This window comes from Chlorocebus sabaeus, chromosome 6 (assembly GCF_047675955.1).
Source record: "Chlorocebus sabaeus isolate Y175 chromosome 6, mChlSab1.0.hap1, whole genome shotgun sequence".
NCBI lineage: Eukaryota > Metazoa > Chordata > Mammalia > Primates > Cercopithecidae > Chlorocebus > Chlorocebus sabaeus.
In genome coordinates, this window is record NC_132909.1 from 11092799 (window position 1) to 11110909 (window position 18111).

General features: G+C 52.4%; 1 protein-coding gene across 2 annotated transcripts; it reads left to right on the plus strand.

Moving 5' to 3' along the window:
* Positions 1-2326: 2326 nt before the first annotated feature.
* On the plus strand, positions 2327-15145 carry AP2S1 (adaptor related protein complex 2 subunit sigma 1). Of its 2 annotated transcripts, none has more exons than XM_037991885.2 (5): positions 2327-2441; positions 7114-7263; positions 13763-13876; positions 14517-14576; positions 14758-15145. In XM_037991885.2, exons 1-5 carry the CDS (start codon positions 2439-2441, stop codon positions 14857-14859), a joined length of 429 nt encoding a protein of 142 aa, XP_037847813.1. In that variant the 5' UTR covers positions 2327-2438; the 3' UTR covers positions 14860-15145. The 2 variants fall into 2 exon arrangements, with proteins under 2 accessions (XP_037847813.1, XP_037847812.1); XM_037991884.2 differs by lacking the exon at positions 2327-2441 and adding an exon at positions 2884-3067.
* The last annotated feature ends 2966 nt before the right edge of the window (positions 15146-18111 follow it).

Below are 18111 nucleotides of genomic sequence, written 5' to 3' on the forward strand. Positions count from 1 at the left end.
CTAAGGGGAGGCAAGGGCACAAAATTTAATGAGGCACATGTTCTCAGTCCTGTGTAAGAGAGGAATTGGCATGTAAGAGTGAGGTCCTTTTAAAATTTTGCAAGCTGGACACTTTGCTTATGTCATCCTAGTATCAACCCTGTTGGAGACAAAAAAGTACATAAGACAGAAATGATCTCTGGCCTCTTTTTGCCCCTGTAATATTCAACAACTATGTGTTGGCTATTCTGCGAGTACTATACCTTAAATTTACATAATTCCATAATACACTCTGTTTTATTTACTTAATTAATTTTTTTTTTTTTTTTTTTTTTGAAAGAGTCTCTCTCTGTCCCCCAGGCTGGAGTGCAGTGGCACGATCTCGGCTCACCACAACCTCCACCTCCAGGGTTCAAGCACTTCTCTTGCCTCAGCCTCCCGAGTAGCTGGTACTACAGGCATGTGCTATCAAGCCTGGCCAATTTTTGTATTTTTAGTAGAGATGCTGTTTCGCCATGTTGGACAGGCTGGTCTCGAACTCCTGACCTCAGGTTATCTGCCCGCCTTGGCCTCCCAAAGTGCTGGGATTACTGGAGTGAGCCACCACGCCTGGCCTGCTTTGTTCTTATTAGGGCCAATCTCCCCTCAGTACTAATAGTAATAACTTTATTGACTGCTTACCATCTGTCATCATGTTCTAGGTAATGAAGATACAGTTATCAGACAGGGTCCCTGCCCTCAACAACTCACTACCTAATGAGAGATCTAGACAAACATACACTACATACTCATAGGGCAAATGAAATAATTTTTAAAATGTAATAAAGGCCATTTTAAAAAACCAAACTAGGTTGGGCATGGTGACTCATGCCTGTAATCTCAATACTTTGAGAGGTGGAAAAGGAAGGATCGCTTGAACTCAGGAGTTCAAGAGCAGCCTACGCAACATAGCAAGACCCTGTCTCTACAAAAAGTACCAAAAAATAGCCAGGTGTGACGACATGTGTATGTAGTCTCAGCAACTCGGGAGGCTGAAGCTGGGGGATTGCTTGGGCCCAGCAGGTTGAGGCTGCAGTGAGCTGAGATCATGCCACTGTACTACAGCCTGGGTGACCAAGGGAGACCCTCTTTCAGGAAAAAAACAAAGACAAAAGCAAAACACACCAAAAAAACTAAACTAACTGCTGACCTGGAGTTTTTGGTTTTTTTTTTTGACAGAGTTTTGCTCTTGTCACTCCAGCTAGAGTGTAATGGTATGATCTCGGCTCACTGCAACCTTTGCCTCCCGGGTTCAAGCAATTCTCCTGCCTCAGTTTCCTGAGTAGCTGGGATTACAGGCACCTTCTATCACACCCAGCTAATTTTTGTATTTTTAGTGGAAACAGGGTTTCACCATTTTGGCCACGCTGATCTCGAACTCCTGACCTCAGGTGATCCACCCACCTTAGCCTCTCAAAGTGCTGAGATTACAGGCATGAGCCACCACACCCCGGCCAACCTAGAGATTTTTTTTTTTTTTTTTTTGGAGTCTTTATTGCCCAAGCTGGGGTGCAGTGGTGAGATCTGGGCTCACTGCAACCTCTGCCTTCTGGGTTCAAGTGATTCTCCTGCCTCAGCCTCCTGAGTAGCTGGGATTGTAGGTGCGCACCACCATGCCCGGCTAATTTTTTGTATTTTTAATAGAGATGGGGGTTTCACCATGCTAGTCAGGTTGGTCTCTCGAACTCCTGACCAAGTGATCCGCCCGCCTTGGACTCCCAAACTGCTGGGATTACAGGGGTGAGCCACCGCGCCCGGCCGGTTCAAATGCATGCTCTTAAACTGTTGTCTCCCGAGAGACACACGCAACATGTTTTAAGCAAAGCACTGGCTTGGTGTGGTGGTGGCTCATGCCTGTAATCTTGGTGATTTGGGAGGCTGAGGGTCGCTTGAACTGAGTTCGAGATCAACCTAGGCAATGTATCTAGACCCGTCTCTATGTAAAAAAAAAATTGAAGAAATCACTGAATGAGGAATGGAAAGACATTTTCTAGCTCCCCAGGACAGGTTTTCAAAATTTAAAACTACTATTCCCAGCATGCCCTTCTCTCTGGGGTGGGGGTGGGGGGGGGTGGGGTGCCTAAGAGAACTACATTTCCCCGAATGCAACGCCTGCACCGCTGGTTGTTCAGCATCTTGGGAACTGTAGTCTTCTGTAAAGATGTTTGTCCACAAATCCCAGCATGCACTTGGGATCTGACTCGTTTGGTAGGAAAAGGACTGGCTGTGACTCTTCACCCATCTTCACCCAGGCTAGCCCCATTGGTGAAACTACAACTCCCAGGGGTCTGTGCGCGAGAGGGAAGGCGGGTTTTTCTACCGGAAGTCCGCTCTAGCTCTGGGCCCTACAACTGCACCCTGAGCCGGAGCTGCCCAGTTGCCGCGGGACCGGGGCCGCTGGGGTCCGGACGGGGGTCGCCATGGTAACGGGGGCGCGCTACGCCTGGGACTGGCGGAGGGGGGTCCACGCGTAAATAGCCGAGGCTCGATCGGGCGCTGACAAGCCCCTTCTCTGCTGCGGATGGTCTGGGTCGGGCGCGGGCTCCGGGGATTGGGGCCAGGGCCGGGAAGGAGGGCACAGGGCGGTGATTCTGCGCGCGGGGGTTACCAGGGGTCTCGCTGCGACGGGCATTGGGGTGGTGTTCCAAGGGGAAAGGGCTGTGCAGGTGGGAGACATTGTAGATAGTTGGAAGCTTTGAAACGGGAGGAAACTCGTGAGACACAGTCTTGGGGCTAGCGAGAAGGCATTAGAGGTGGGGAGGGGGCGTCCCAAAGAGGAAGGCGCTCTGGAAGTGTGGCGGGAGCGCTGGGACAAGAACGCGAGACCTTGGAAAAGGGGAGGGAGGTTTTCTTGGTGGGAGGAGTCTCTAGAGACAAGGATCTGATTGCAGGTGGAGAGGGGATGTTGAAACAGGGGCAGGAGACTGCCTATGAGAGAGGGATCATCTCAAGGAGAAGAGACCTGGCACAGGAAACCAAAAGGAGGCAACTGTAGGGAATGAGACTTAAGCGTCTGGGAGAGCTCTGTAAAAGGAGAGAGGGCCTGGAGGTAAGATAGACACTCGGAATGAATGGGGAGCAATTGAATAGCAATTGAATAGGTCTTTCCAAAAAGAGAGATCTTGTGGGGTGGGGAGTAGGCTTGAAAGTGTGAGATCTGGGGAGGAATCTTTGTTGGGGCAAAGACTGAACATTGGATTTAGGAGTGCCCCTATCCCCCAGGTTGGGGCTTTGGATCTAGGAAAGGGTTCCTTGGGCTGGAAGTTGGGAAAGAAAACAAATGGGAAAGGGTGTCAGAGTCGGGGCGGAGTCTCCTCCAGGAACAGGGTCCTTGGAGGCAAAATGTGACCTTTTGAAGAAGGGAGGAAACCTGGGAATGGGACAAGGGATGTCACCAATAAAAAGCCCATTGAGGCCCCAGGGAGGGGAACGAAGACCGAGAAAGTGGAGGTCAAAAGGGAACAACTCCAGATGAGGGGGACTGGAGACAGGGAAGGTTGGGGGGCATCCAGGGGGGACGGCAGAGGCGTGAGGATGCAGGCATTCAGGACGGAGGGGACTTGAGATTCCAATTGGGAAGAAAACAGGAAGAGGTATACGAGGGAATTTGGGAGCAAGAGGCAGAGCATTTTGTCAACTCTGTGGATTTGCTTCTAGTTCTCCTAACTCTGTGCCTATGTCTCGGGCTTGGCTCCCAGGCTGTGGCTGCCTGGTGTAGGTCCCCCAGCGTCCCTTCCTGCCCGGGACCCCTCCCCTGCTAGGAAGTGGTTTTCCCTGGCTCAGCAGAAGGAGTTCTTGGAAGGAGAGTGTAACATCCTGTTGCAGTCCAGTTTGGTTGGTTGGGGGAGGGAGGATAGAGCGTGTGGAGAATGAGGCTTTCCTAAGAGAAGACTCTCAGGCTGGGGCGGTGAGTCATGCTGTAATCCCAGCACTTTGGGAGGCTGAGGCAGGCTGGTCACATGAGGTCAGGAGTTCGAGACCAGCCTGGTCAACATGGTGAGACCCCCACCCCCCTCTCTACTAAAAATACAAAAATTAGTCAGGCGTGGTGGTGGACGCCTGTAATCCCAGCTACTTGGGAGGCTGAGGCAGGAGGATCGCTTGAACCCGGGAGGCAGAGGCTGCAGTGAGCCGAGACTGTGCCACTGGCCTAGGTGACAGCGTGAGACTCTGTCTCAAAAAAAAAAAAAAATGAAAAGAAAAGAGAAAAGGCCGGGCACAGTGGCTCATGCCTGTAATCCCAGCATTTTGGGAGGCTGAGGCGGGCAGATCACAAAGTCAGGAGTTCGAGACCAGCCTGACCAACATAGTGAAACCCCATCTCTACTAAAAATACAAAAATTAGCCGGGCATGGTGGCACACGCCTGTAATCCCAGGTACTTAGGAGGCTGAGGCAGGAGAATCGCTTGAACCTGGGAGGCAGAGGTTGCAGTGAGCTGAGACAGTGCCATTGTCTAGTGAGCTCACTCTAGCCTAGGCGACAGAGTGAGACTCTGTCTCAAAAAAAAAAAAAAAAAAAGAAAGAAAGAAAGAAAGAAAAGAAAAAGACAGGACTAGAGGGCTCTCTTTCCTGACAGAAGGCTACCACAAGTTGGGGTCAGAGGGTTCAGAGCAAAGCCTTTGGACTCCCACCTCTGCTTTCTGGCTGTGAGACTTCCTTTCCTTGAATCTCAGTTTCCTCATCTATAAAATGGGCATAAGCATGCCTGGCTCAGACAGAAATGGGCCCAGAGCTTCTAGCGGGGTAAGCTTGGGCCATGGTTTTCTGAAAATCACATAATGGAAAATATAATGCTGTTAAGAGCTGGTACTTATATAACATTTAGTACGTACCAGTCACTGTACTACACCTCTATGTTTTTGTTTATTTGAGACAGCGTCTCGCTCTGTCACCCAGGCTGGAGTGCAGTGGCGCAATCTCAGCTCACTGCAACCTCTGCCTCCTGGGTTTAAGCGATTCTCATGCCTCAGCCTCCTGAGTAGCTGGGATTGCAGCCACACCCCCGCATCACACCTGGCTAATTTTTGTATTTTTAGTACAGATGGGTTTCTCCATGGTGGCCAGGCTGGTCTCGAACTCCTGACCTCAAGTAATCTGCCCGCCTCGGCCTCCCGAAGTGCTGGAATTACAGGCGTGAGCCACCGTGACCGGCCAGGAATATCCTCTACTCCTCACAGTAAACTCAGGCACCAAAGTGGCACCAAAGTCAAGTCATGAAAGTGACAGACGCTTTGGAAAACAGTTTAGCAATTCCTGAGAAAGTTAAACATAGCGTTAGCCTATGACCCAGCAATCTCATGCGTAGGTAGATACCCAAGAGAAAGGATACATCCACACAAAAACTCACACACGAAAGTTCATAGCAATATTATTCATAATAGCCCCAAAGCAGAAACAACCCAGATGTCCGAAGTGCGGCCTTATCCATCCAACAGGGGAACACTCAGCCATGGAAAGGAATACAGCTCTGCCATTTGCCACCCGATGGATGAGCCTGGAAAACGTCACGCTGAGTGAAGGAAGCCAGACACGAAAGCCACAGAGTGCATGATTCCACTCACATGCAATGTCCAGAACAGACACATCCACAGAGACAGAAAGGAGATGCGTGGCTGCAGGCGCTGGGGGGACGGAGAGTGACTGCTGATGGGTGGGGAGATTTTCGGGGGAGATGATGAAAATGTTCTGGAATTAGATAATAAATTAGATAGTGGTAATATTAGGTGGGGTGCGGTGGCTCACACCTGACCCAGCACTTTGGGAAGCTGAGGTGGTGGATCACTTGAAGCCAGGAGTTCGAGACCAGCCTGGACAACATGGTGAAACCCCGTCTCTACTGAAAATACAAAAAATTAGCTGGGCATGGTGGTGTGCACCTGCAGTCCCAGCTACTTGGGAGGCTGAGGCAGGAGAGTCGCCTGAACCCAGGAGGTGGAGGTTGCAGTGAGGCAGGATCACGCCACTGCACTCCAGCCTGGGCAACAGAGCGAGACTCTGTCTAAAAAAAAAAAAAAAAAAAGATAGTGGTGATTTTTACACAACTGTGAATATATACTAAGAGAATATACCAAAACCCATTTTAACTGTCTACATTTTAAGTGGATGGATTTTATAGTGTGTGAATTACATTTCAATTTTATAAAAAGTTAGTAAGCAAAGAGAAAAAAAGAAGTGGCAGAGCTGAGACTTAGCCCAAAGGAGTCTGAACCTCAAACATTTGAGTAATTACCACCTCCTAGCCACTGGACTAAGTTTATAAACTTTTTTTTAACCTTTAAAAAAACCCTGGTTGGCTGGGCATGGTGGCCCACGCCTATAACCCCACACTTTGGGAGGCAGAGGTGGGTGGATCACCTGAGGTCAGGAGTTCGAGACTAGCCTGGCCAACATGGTGAAACCACGTCTCTACCAAAAATATAAAAATTAGCCAGGTGTGGTGGCAGGTGCCTGTAATCCCAGCCACTCAGGACACTGAGGCAGGAGAATTGCTTCAACCCAAGAGGTGGAGGTTACAGTGAGCCAAGATTGCACCATTGCACTCCAGCCTGGGTGACAGAACGAAACACTAAACATTTATAAATAACAAAAAACAATAATGAAAAACCACCCTGGCGAGATGAATCTTCTTGGGAGACTTGTTTTGCTGGTGAGGAAACTGAGGCCTAGAGAGGCAGACAAGGCTGGGCACGGTGGCTCATGCCTGTAATCCTAGCACTTTGGGAGGCTGAGGTGGGAGAATTGCTTGAGCCCAGGAGTTTGAGACCAGCCAGGGCAACATAGCAAGACTCTGTCTCTACAAAAAAAAAGAGAGAGAGAGACAAGAGGTGGTGGAGCCTGGGACTCGGAGCTGACTCCTGAGTTGACTTGTGGAAGGGAAGTTACTTCACAGGGGTGCTGGAGGGACCAGGGATGGAGCATGTGGTCAGGCTGGCCTGGCTTGGGTCTGGGGAGCAGCCGAGACTCTTGGAAGTCAGGCAGCAGGGAGGCCCTGAGCCCTATCTCTCCTCCGGGTGGATGGGTGGGGTTGTTGGGCAGTGCCCAACCCGCCCTCCCTGCCTCTCTCACTTCCTCCTTCTCCTCCTGCTCTCCCCAGATCCGCTTTATCCTCATCCAGAACCGGGCAGGCAAGACGCGCCTGGCCAAGTGGTACATGCAGTTTGATGACGATGAGAAACAGAAGCTGATTGAGGAGGTGCACGCCGTGGTCACCGTCCGAGATGCCAAACACACCAACTTTGTGGAGGTGATGCCTGTTTCATGCCTCCTGCACCCCGCTGCTTCCTCATGCCCTACTTCCCCACTCCCTACCCAGCCTCTAGTTGCAAGAACCCCTTGGACCCTCTATCCATCCTATATTCATTCACTCAACCTGCTTTGAGCTTGCTTGCTTCTTCCCTTCCTTTGTTTGTACTCTTCATTGTGAAAAATCATAAACATATAGATTAGTACAATGAAAGAAGAGTGTATTGGAGATTCATATACCTACTACCCAAATTTAATCAGTATTAATATTTTGCCTTTTTGTTTTGCACTATTATTATTAATTTTTTTTTACCTAAGATTAAAAAAGAAATTTTTTTTTTTATTTTGCCAAATAATTTTTTTTTTTTTTTTGCTGGTGCCTTTTTCAGACTTCCTATAGAATGTTCAAACACAGAAAAGTAGAGAGAATAGGCCAGGTGCAGTGGCTCATGCCTGTAATCCCAGCACTTTGGGAAGCTGAGGTGGGAGGATCGCTTGAGCCCAGGTGTTCAAGACCAGCCTGGGCAATGTAGCAAGACCTCATCTTTATTTTTTATTTCATGTTATTTAATTAATTAATTAATTAATTATTTTTGGAGACAGAGTCTCACACTGTTGTCCAGGCTGGAATGCAGTGGTGTGATCTCAGCTCACTGCAACCTCCGCCTCCCAGGTTCAAGCAATTCTCCTGCCTACTTCCAAGTAGCTGGGATGACAGGCGCCCACCACCACGCCCGGCTAATTTTGTATTTTTAGTAGAGACGGGGTTTCACCATATTGGCCAGGCTGGTCTCGAACTCCTGACCTCGTGATCCACCCTCCTCGGCCTCCCAAAGTGCCGGAATTACAGGCATGAGCCACTGTGCCTGGCTATTTTTGAGATGGAGTCTGTCTCAGTCACCCAGGCTGGAGAGTGCAATGGGGGCAATCTTGGCTCACTGCAATCTCCTCTAGGGTTCAAGCTATTCTCTGCCTCAGCCTCCCTAGTAGCTGGGATTACAGGTGCTCGCCACCACGCCCTGCTAATTTTTGTATTTTTAGTAGAGATGGAGTTTCACCATGTTGGCCAGTCAGGTCTTGAACTCCTGATCTCAAGTGATCCACCCACCTTGGCCTCCCAAAGTGCTGGGATTACAGGTGTGAGCCACTGCGCCCAGCCCTCTTTCAAAAAATTTTTTTTGAAACAGGAACTCATTCTATCGCCCAGGCGGCAGTGCAATGGCACGAACATGGCTCACAGCGGCCTTAACTTCCTGGGTTTAAGCCGTCCTTCCACCTCAGCCTCTTGAGTAGCTGGGACTACAGGCTTGTGCTCTACCAAGCCCAGCTAATATTTGTATTTTTGGTAGCAACAGGGTCTCACCATGTTGCCCAGGCTGGTCTCAAACTCTTGAGCTCAAGTGACCTGCCTGCCTCGGCCTCCCAAAGTGCTGGGATTACAGGCATGAGCCACTGCGCCCAGCCCGGGTGCAGATTTCAATGGTTTGATCAGGATGGCATTGCTGAAAAGGTGACACTGGACCAAGACCTGAAGGACTTAAGAGGGAGGAAGGAACCAGTGTCTGAGAGGAACATTTCAAGCCAAGGGAACAGCAAGTACAAAGTCCTCGAGGCAGGAGAATACTTAGGGCGTTCCAGGGATAGCAGGAATGCCAGCGAGGAAGGGGAAGAGATGAAAGAGAGAAGATAACAGGGTAATCTGTTGGTGCAGGGCTGCAGGGAAGACTTGGGCTCTTACTCTGAGTCAGATGGGAGCCGTAGAAAGGTTGATTTTGTTTTTTGGTGTTTTTTAGTGACACGGTCTTGCTCTGTCTCCCAGGCTGGAGTACAGTGGTACAGTTACAGCTCACTCTACCCTCCCAGGCTCAAGCAAGCCTCCTGCCTCAGCTTTCCAAGTGGCTGGGACTACAGGCATGCACCTCCATGCCCATCTAATTTTAAATTTTTTTTTTTTCTTTTGAGATGGGTTCTCACTCTGTCACCTAGGCTGGAGTGCAGTGGTGTGATCTCAGCTCACTGCAACCTCTGCCTCTCGGGCTCAAGCGATTCTCCCACCTCAGCCTCCTGAGTAGCTGGGACCATTGGCATGTGCCACCAACGCCCTGCTAGTTTTTATACTTTTGGTAGAGACGGGGTTTCTCCATGTTGCCCAGGCTGGTCTCGAACTCCTGAGCTCAAGCGGTCCGCCCACTGTGGCTTTCCAAAGTGCTAGGATTGCAACCATGAGCAACCGTGCCTGGCTAATTTTTAAATTTTTTGTAGAGATGCGGTCTTGCTATGTTGTCCAGGCTGGTCTTGAACCACGGAGGTTTTTGAGCAGAGTAGGGCCATGGGCCAACTTGAGGCTGCCCTATAGGGCAAGAGCAGACCAGGAGACTGCTCGGAGAGAGGTGGCTGCAGTCGTCCAGGTGGGGGATGCTGGTGACTGGACCAGCATGGAAGCCGTCGGGGTGGCCAGGAGCGTTTTGGAGGTGGACCCAGCTGAATGGCCAAGAACTGGACCTGGAATGTGAGAGAAGGCAGAGCCAGGGCGACAGTTAGGTTTCCCACTTGAGCCCCTGGGTAGGATGGAGCTGTCATTATCTGAGATGGGCAGATGGGAAGGGCAGGTGGAGGTGAAGATCAGGAGGGAGGTGTTGGAGGTGAGGCCCCGAGTATCGTCCACATCCCAGCAGAGATGTCCAGGAAGAAGTGACGAGTCAGGGTTCTTGGAGAGAGCTGAGTAGGATATGGAAACAGCATTTCTGCACGTAGAGGGACACCGAGGCCGAGGAACTCACCAGGGAAGTGAGGATAGACTGAGGAGAGCACCAGAGGGCCACATCTGCAGTCAGGGAGACGAGGAGGGAGAGGAGAACCAAGAGACTGGGTGTCCCAGAAGCCCGGAGGGGGAAAGGGTTGGACCTACCTCTCCAGGAGGAGGTCACTGGTGTTCTCACCAAGAGCGGCAGGTGGGAAGGGGGAGAGGAACTGGGTGTCGGGTGTTCTGGCTGTGTGGGCGCCTTGCTGCTGGTGTAGTGGCTGGTCCTGTGCTGAGGGCTGGGGCCCAGGAGGGGTCAGTGAGGCCCAATGATACAGGAGCAGCCAGAAAGGCGGGCTGGGCAGATGAGAATGTGACAGAGGAGGCTGACGCTCAGCTCTTGAGTTCCTCTGTGCCTCCAGGATCCAGGCCTGCCCATTCATTCAGCTGTTCCTTTGTGCATGTGTTCACCCAGTGTTTCTGCATTGCCTCCTCGTGATCAGCCCAGTGCTGGGTTCACAGCGGTCACTGAGACAGCCTTGTGCTGCCTTCTTGGGACTCACAGCCCAGGAGGGAACACAAGCCTGTCCGTAGACAGTGACAACCAGAGTGGCCTGGGCTGGGATCCAGGAGCCTGGTTGGGGGAGGGCACCTGACCCAGCCTGGGGGTCTGGAGGGCTTCCTGGAGGGGACTTGTGAGTGAAGATCAAAGGGAGGAGTTGGCAGCTGGAAGATGCGGGCTATCCCTCTTGTTGTTGTTATTATTTGAGACAGAGTCTTACTCTGTATCCCAGGCTGGAGTGCAGTGGTGCAATCATAGCTCACTGCAGCCTCCGCCTCCCAGGCTCAAGGGATCCTCCCACCTCAGACTCCTGAGTAGCTGGGACTACAGGTACCTTCCACCACGCCCAACTAATTTTTTGTATGTTTTATGGAGATGGGGTCTTGATATGTTGCCTAGACTGCCCTTGAACTCCTCAGCTCAAGCCTTGGCCTCCGAAAGTGCTGGGATGATAGGCGTGAGGCCGGGCACCTGGCCATTTTCCAATCTCTCTCTCACTCGCACTGTCCCGCCTCCCACTTTCCCTTATTAGCAGCCCTGTGATGACATTGCTCCCACCTGAACCATCTGGGACTATCGCTCCATCTCATGCTTCTTAACTTCGTCACAGGTTAAGGGACTGCAGAGTCCCTTTTGCCATATAAGGTCCCATATTCACAGGGTCTGGGATTAGGATGTGGACGTCTTTGGGGGCCATTATCCTGTGTCAGCCCTTTGCAGGGCGGCACGGAGGACACAGTGTGACAGCTCCAGCTTCCCTCACAGTCCAATGGGGAGACAGACCCATCCCCATACAGTGACGACTGGCAGTGGTCAGGCTGGGGCGGGGCAGGGGCGGGGCAGGGGCGGGGCAGTGGTCAGGCTGGGGCGGGGCAGGGGGCGGGGCAGGGGCGGGGCAGTGGTCAGGCTGGGGCGGGGCAGGGGGCGGGGGCAGTGGTCAGGCTGGGGCGGGGCAGGGGGCGGGGGCAGTGGTCAGGCTGGGGCGGGGCAGGAGTGGGGCAGTGGCGTGGGGTGTTCAGAGGGGACACCTGCCCCAGCCTGCAGGATGAGAGAATGTGCTTCTGTGAGAGAATATAGCTGGAGGAGATACGGGGGTCTGCAGCAGATCCCTGAGAAGCCTCGAAATTTAAGACAGGAAGGGGAGGCTGGAAAGATGGAGCAGTAGCTGGAGGCGGAGGAGGGTGAGAGTCAGAAAAGCTGGATTGCAAGAAGAGAGGAGCACTGCTGATCAGTGTCAGGTCATTTACCTGTGGGTTATATGTAGGCCTTACTGTAATCACACCAGAAGAACGGACTCAGGCCAGGCGCGGTGGCTCACGCCTGTAATCCCAGCCCTTTGAGAGGCAGAGGCATGTGGATCATCTGAGGTCAGGAGTTGGAGACCAGTCTGGCCAACATGGTGAAACCTCATCTCTACTGAAAATACAAAAATTAGACAGGCATGGTGGTGCACACCTGTATTCCTAGCTACTCAGGAGGCTGAGATCGGAGAATCACTTGAACCTGGGAGGTGGAGGTTGCAGTGGGCTGAGATCGTGCTACTGCACTCCGGCTTGGGCAACAGAGTGAGACTCCGTCTCAGAAAAACCCCCAAAAATCCCTGTAAACATGCTTGGAGTATAGCAATGAACAAGAGATTGAGCTGAAAAAATGAGTAAAAAGCTATTAGCTGGGTGTGGTGGCACACCTGTAATCCCAGCTACTTAGGAGACTGAGGCAGGAGAATCGCTTGAACCCAGGAGGCGGAGATTGCAGTGTGCCGAGATCCCACCACTGCACTCCAGCCTGGCGTCAGAGCAAGACTCAAAAAAAAAAGAAAGCCGAGGCCGGGCGCGGTGGCTCAAGCCTGTAATCCCAGCACTTTGGGAGGCCGAGACGGGCGGATCACGAAGTCAGGAGATCGAGACCATCCTGGCTAACACGGTGAAACCCCGTCTCTACTAAAAAATACAAAAAACTAGCCACTGCACTCCAGCCTGGGCGACAGAGCGAGACTCCTCTCAAAAAAAAAAAAAAAAAGCAAGCCGAGGACTGATGCTGGCACTCATAGCTGCCAGCAGATGGCGCCACACGCACACCCCAGACCTACAGCTGCTGTTTTTATGTGTTTTTTGAGACAGGGTATCTGTCTCCCAGGCTGGAGCGCAGTGATGTGAACATGGCTCACAGCAGCCTTGACCTTCCAGGCTCAGGTCATCCTCCCACCTCAGCCTCCCGAGTAGCTGGGACCGCAGGTACACGCCACCATACCCAGCTACTTTTTATATTTATACCTGTATAGATGGGGTTTCACCATGTTGCCCAAGCTGGCCTGAAACTCCTGGGCTCAAGTGATCCTCTCGCTCCGCCTCCTGGAGTGCTGGGAATTTTTTTTTTTTTTTTTTTTTTTTTTTTTTTTTTTTGGTAATGGACCTCACATTGAGAACATATAGAACTGAACTGGGATTTTCAGGTTTTGGCCAAAGACATTGTACTTTGCAACCCAGTATGCATATATATGTGTCTGTCTCTATCTACTTAACACACGCGTAAAATTAGAATCCGTGTCCCTGATCCTGGCATATTTGTTCACGGTGTGTGTCTGTGTTACTATGCTAACCGTATATATCACATTTCAGTGAGGGCAGGACAAGGACCCAGGATCGTCTTGGTGACAGTGGTGACCAAGTGGTCCCCGCACTGCTTATCACAGGCCTGGCATAGAGTAGCTGTTCAGGAAGTATTTGTTAAATAATTGAGTTAATTCATTCCAGGCTGAGGAACGTGACTGTCTCCAGAGGTAGCAGGAAGTCACAGAAAGGAGTGGCAAGGTTGCCTGGATGCTGTTGAACATGTCAGGCTCCCGCCCAACCCTGGGCTTTTGCTATCTGCTTGGAACATTCCTGCCTATCCTCCAGGTCTCAGCTCCGATACCTGCTCCTCCAGGAAGCCCCCCCTGACTCCCCAGGATCAGAGGGAGTTAGGCACCCTCTTTGGGTTCTCACAGCCCAGTCCTGTCCACTCTGGGGATGCCTGCCCCCACTGTACCGCGAGCAGGGTTAGGGCTGTCTCGGTCACTGCTGTGACCCCAGCACAGGGCCAGGCACAGAGCTGGGCCTTGGGACCACGTGTGGAGTGAAGGACTGAATGTTTTGGCCCCAGTGTATCTGGCACGTTGGGTCCCGGCAAGCTGCGTTGCTGACAGCCTCTCTTCTGCAGTTCCGGAACTTTAAGATCATCTACCGCCGCTATGCTGGCCTCTACTTCTGCATCTGTGTGGACGTCAATGACAACAACCTGGCTTACCTGGAGGCCATTCACAACTTCGTGGAGGTATGGCGGGAGGGGGAGGTGAGGTGGGGAGGCGGGTGGGCAGTCCTGGAGTGGCCCCTGAGGATTGGGAACCCGCCCTGGTCCCTCCTGAGTCCTCCCCTCTGCGGTGGCTGGGACTCTTTCCATTTCTTTTCTTTCTTTTTTTTTTTGAGACGGAATCTTGCTCTGTCGCCCAGGCTGGAGGGCGGTGGTGCAATCTTGGCTCATTGCAGCCTCCACCTCCCAGTTAGTTAAAGTGATTCCCCTGCCTCAGCCTCCTAAGTAGCTGGGATTACAGGCGCGTGCCACTATGCCCAGCTAATTTTTGTATTTTTAGTAGAGATGGGGTTTCACCATATTGACCAGGCTGGTCTTGTACTCCTAACCTCAAGTGATCCTTCTGCCTTAGCCTCCCAAGGTGCTAGGATTACAGGTGTGAGCCACCGTGCCTGACCTTTTGCCATCTCTTTGCATCGATCTTGGCTTTTGTTTCTCTCTGTGTGTGTCCTTGCCTCTCTCCCCATCACTGTCTCTCTCTCCCCCCTGCCTCCCCCTTGGTCTCTTTTTCTCGATATCTCTTTCTGATGACCTTGTTCCCATCTCTGTGCATGTGTGGCTCTCTCCCTGCCCATCTCTTACCATCTCTGCCTTCCTCTCCCAGGTCTTAAACGAATATTTCCACAATGTCTGTGAACTGGACCTGGTGTTCAATTTCTACAAGGTAGGCTCCTGGTGAAGAGGAGGCTGAAGGACCCGGAGGAGGGGGACAGAGGGGGACCCGTGGTACACTAGCCACCCAGAGCCTCTGCTGAGGTCTGTGGGGGCATCAGAGCCCCAGCTTCCAGGGTCCGCGCCAGCATCCCAGAGGGCCTCCTCTCACCACAGGGTCTCCCCTCACACAGGTTTACACGGTCGTGGACGAGATGTTCCTGGCCGGCGAAATCCGAGAGACCAGCCAGACGAAGGTGCTGAAACAGCTGCTGATGCTACAGTCCCTGGAGTGAGGGCAGGCGAGCCCCACCCCGGCCCCGGCCCCGGCCCCTCCTGGACTCACCTGCTCGCTTCCCCTTTCCAGGCCCGTCGCCAACCCAGCAGTCCCTCCCTCAGCCGCCCAGGAGGAAGGGACCCAGCTGGGTCTGGGCCACAAGGGAGGAGACTGCACCCCACTGCCTCTGGGCCCTGGCTGTGGGCGGAGGCCACTGTGTGTGTCCCGAGTAACCGTGCTGCTGTCGTGTGATGCCATGAGCGTGTGTGCGTGGAGCCCCCAATAAACCTGTGGTCCTGCCTGGCCTTGCCGTCTTTGAGCCCTTGCCTGTCTCCCCTGGGAACCAGATAGCCAGGATGCCCTGCCTTCAGTCCATCAGTCAGTCAGTCAACAAACCCCCCTCATTGTGCTGAGCAAGGTGAGACACCCGGGTGCTCTTCAGACCTGCTCCTGCCCACCAAGGGCCCCCAGGCTGGAAGGGGTGATAGGTTTAGATTCCAGGCACTTGTGACTAAAATAACAATCCTCAGCTAGTGCTGAATGGCACTCACCCTCTCCCAGGCATTGTTCTAAGCAATTGACGTGTCTTACCTTACTTAAAGCTCACTAGATGATGAGCGTGGGACCTTTTTTTTTTTTTTTGAGACATGGTCTCACTCTATTGCTCAGGCTGGAATGCAGTGGCAGGACCGTGGGTCACTACAACCTTGACCTCCTGGGTGCAGTTGATCCTCCCACCTCAGCCTCCCAAGTAGCTGGGACTACAGATGTGTACCACCACGTGTGGTTAATTTTTCTTTTTTTTGAGATGGAGTTTCACTCTTTTTGCCCAGGCTGGAGTGCAATGGCGCTAGCTTGGCTCACTGTAACCTCCGCCTCCCAGTTTCAAGTGATTCTCCCACCTCAGCCTCCCAAGTAGCTGAGATTACAGGCGTGTGCCACCATGCCCAGATAATTTTTTGTATTTTTAGTAGAGATAGGGTTTCACCATGTTGGCCAGGCTGGTCTCGAACTCCTGACCTCAGGTGATCAGCCTGCCTCGTCCTGAGACGAGGGCTCTCCCTGTTGCCCAGGCTAGTCTTGAACTCCTGGCTCAAGTGATTTTCCTGCCTTGGCCTCCCAAAGTGTTGGGATTACAGGCATGAGCCATCCCATCCAGCCAAGGACGGGACTGTTATTATCTCCATTTTCCAAGTGAGATCATCAAGCCCGAGAACATTAAAAGACAACCAGGCCAGGCGCGGTGGCTCACGCCTGTAATGCCAGCACTTTGGGAGGCCGAGGCGGGCAGATCACGAGGTCAGGAGATCGAGACCATCCTGGCTACCACAGTGAAACCCCATCTCTACTAAAAATACAAAAATTGGACCGGGCGCTGTGGCTCACGCCTGTAATCCCAGCACTTTGGGAGGCCGAGGCAGGAAGATCATGAGGTCAGGAGATAGAGACCACGGTGAAACCCCATCTCTACTAAAAATACAAAAAATTAGCCGGTTGTGGTGGCGGGCACCTGTAGTCCCAGCTACTCGGGAGGCTGAGGCAGAATGGTGTGAACCCGGAGGTGGAGCTTGCAGTGAGCTGAGATCGCGCCACTGCACTCCAGCCAGGGCGACAGAGTGAGACTCTATCTCAAAAAAAAAAAAAACAAAAATTAGCTGGGCGTGGTGGCATGCACTTATAGTCCCAGCTACTTGGGAGGCCGAGGCAGGAGAATCACTTAAACCTGGGAGGTGAAGGTTGCAGTGAGCCGAGATTGCGCCACTGCATTCCAGCCTGGGCAACAGAGCGAGACTCCATCTCAAAAAAAAAAAGACTTGACCAAGGTCTGTAGCTAGTCAGTGACCAAGCCAGGTTTGTTTTGAGCCGGTTTTGAAGCCAGGTGGGCAACTCCAGAACCCTCATTTTTATCCGCTCTCCCTGGTGGTTGTTGGAAATGTAGGCACTGGGCTTCGTGATTTGTGTTTCTAGGCAACAGCACTGCTGGCATTTGCGCCAGGACAATCCCTCATTGTGAGGCTGCCCCAGGAGTGGCTGGACTTTTGACCCACCCACCAAGTGCCAGAAGTGGCATTCTGGCCATTGTGATAGTAGAAGCCACCCCTGAGTGTTTCTAGGGCCCTCTGGAGTTAAGGGGCCCCCCGATGCCCACTGAGAGCAGAATGTGGGGGCTGCTGGCCACGCCTATGCCTGACACCCTTAGCAAGCTGAGAACACCCTGGCCCCTGTCACAGTTTCTTTCTCTCTTTGTCTCTCTCTCTCTCTCCTCCTTCCTTCCTTCCTTCCTTCCTTCCTTCCTTCCTTCCTTCCTTCCTTCCTTCCTTCCTTCCCTCCCTCCCTCCCTCCTTCCTTCCCTCCCTTCCCTCCCTCCCTCCCTCCCTCCTTCCTTCCCTCCCTTCCCTCCCTCCCTCCCTCCTTCCTTCCTTCCCTCCCTTCCCTCTCTCCCTCCCTCCCTCCCTCCTTCCTCCCTCCCTCCCTCCCTCCTTCCTTCCTTCCTTCCTCCTTCCTCCTTTCCCTCCCTCCCTCCCTCCCTCCCTCCCTCTTTCCTTCCTTCCTTCCTTCCTCCTCCCTCCCTTCCCTCCCTCCCTCCCTCCCTCCCTCCTTCCTTCCTTCCTTCCTTCCTTCCTTCCTTCCTTCCTTCCTTCCCTCCCTCCCTCCCTCCCTCCCTCCCTTCCTCCTTCCTTCTTTCTTTCCGATGGAGTCTCACTCTGTTCTCGGCTCACTGCAAGCTCCCCCACCCGGGTCCAGGCCATTCTCCAGCCTCAGCCTCCCAAGCGGGCTGGGGCTACAGGCGCCCGCCACCACACCTGGCTAATTTTTGTTTGTATTTTTAGTAGAGGCAGGGTTTCACCATGTTAGCCAGGCTGGTCCCGAACTCCTGACCTTAGGTGATCCTCCCGCCTCAGCCTCCCAAAGTGCTGGGATTACAGGTGTGAGCCACTGTGCCTGCCCTTGGGTTTCTTTTTGAGTGATGAAAATGTGATATTGACTGTGGTGGTGGTTGCACAACTCTGTGGATATGTTAAAAATCATTGAAGTATATGCTTTATTTATTTATTTAATTTATTTTTCAACTCCCAAGCACTTGAAAGAAGTATACTTTTTTTTTTTTTTTGGATGGAGTCTCGCTCTGTCACTAGGCTGGAGTGCAGTGACGCCATCTAGGCTCACTTCAACCTCCACCTCCCGGGTTCAAGGGATTCTCCTGCCTCAGCCTCCCAAGTAGCTGGGACTACAGGCGCACACCACCATGCCCAGCTAATTTTTGTATTTT

Bases quoted from the DNA above. Each gene is read 5' to 3' on its own strand.
- AP2S1 (XM_037991884.2), top strand. From the start codon at position 3,017: ATGAGACTTAAGCGTCTGGGAGAGCTCTGTAAAAGGAGAGAGGGCCTG. The intron at 3,068-7,113 runs GTAAGATAGACA...TGCTCTCCCCAG, and splicing joins AAAGGAGAGAGGGCCTGGAG to ATCCGCTTTATCCTCATCCA. The intron at 7,264-13,762 runs GTGATGCCTGTT...TCTCTTCTGCAG, and splicing joins AACACACCAACTTTGTGGAG to TTCCGGAACTTTAAGATCAT.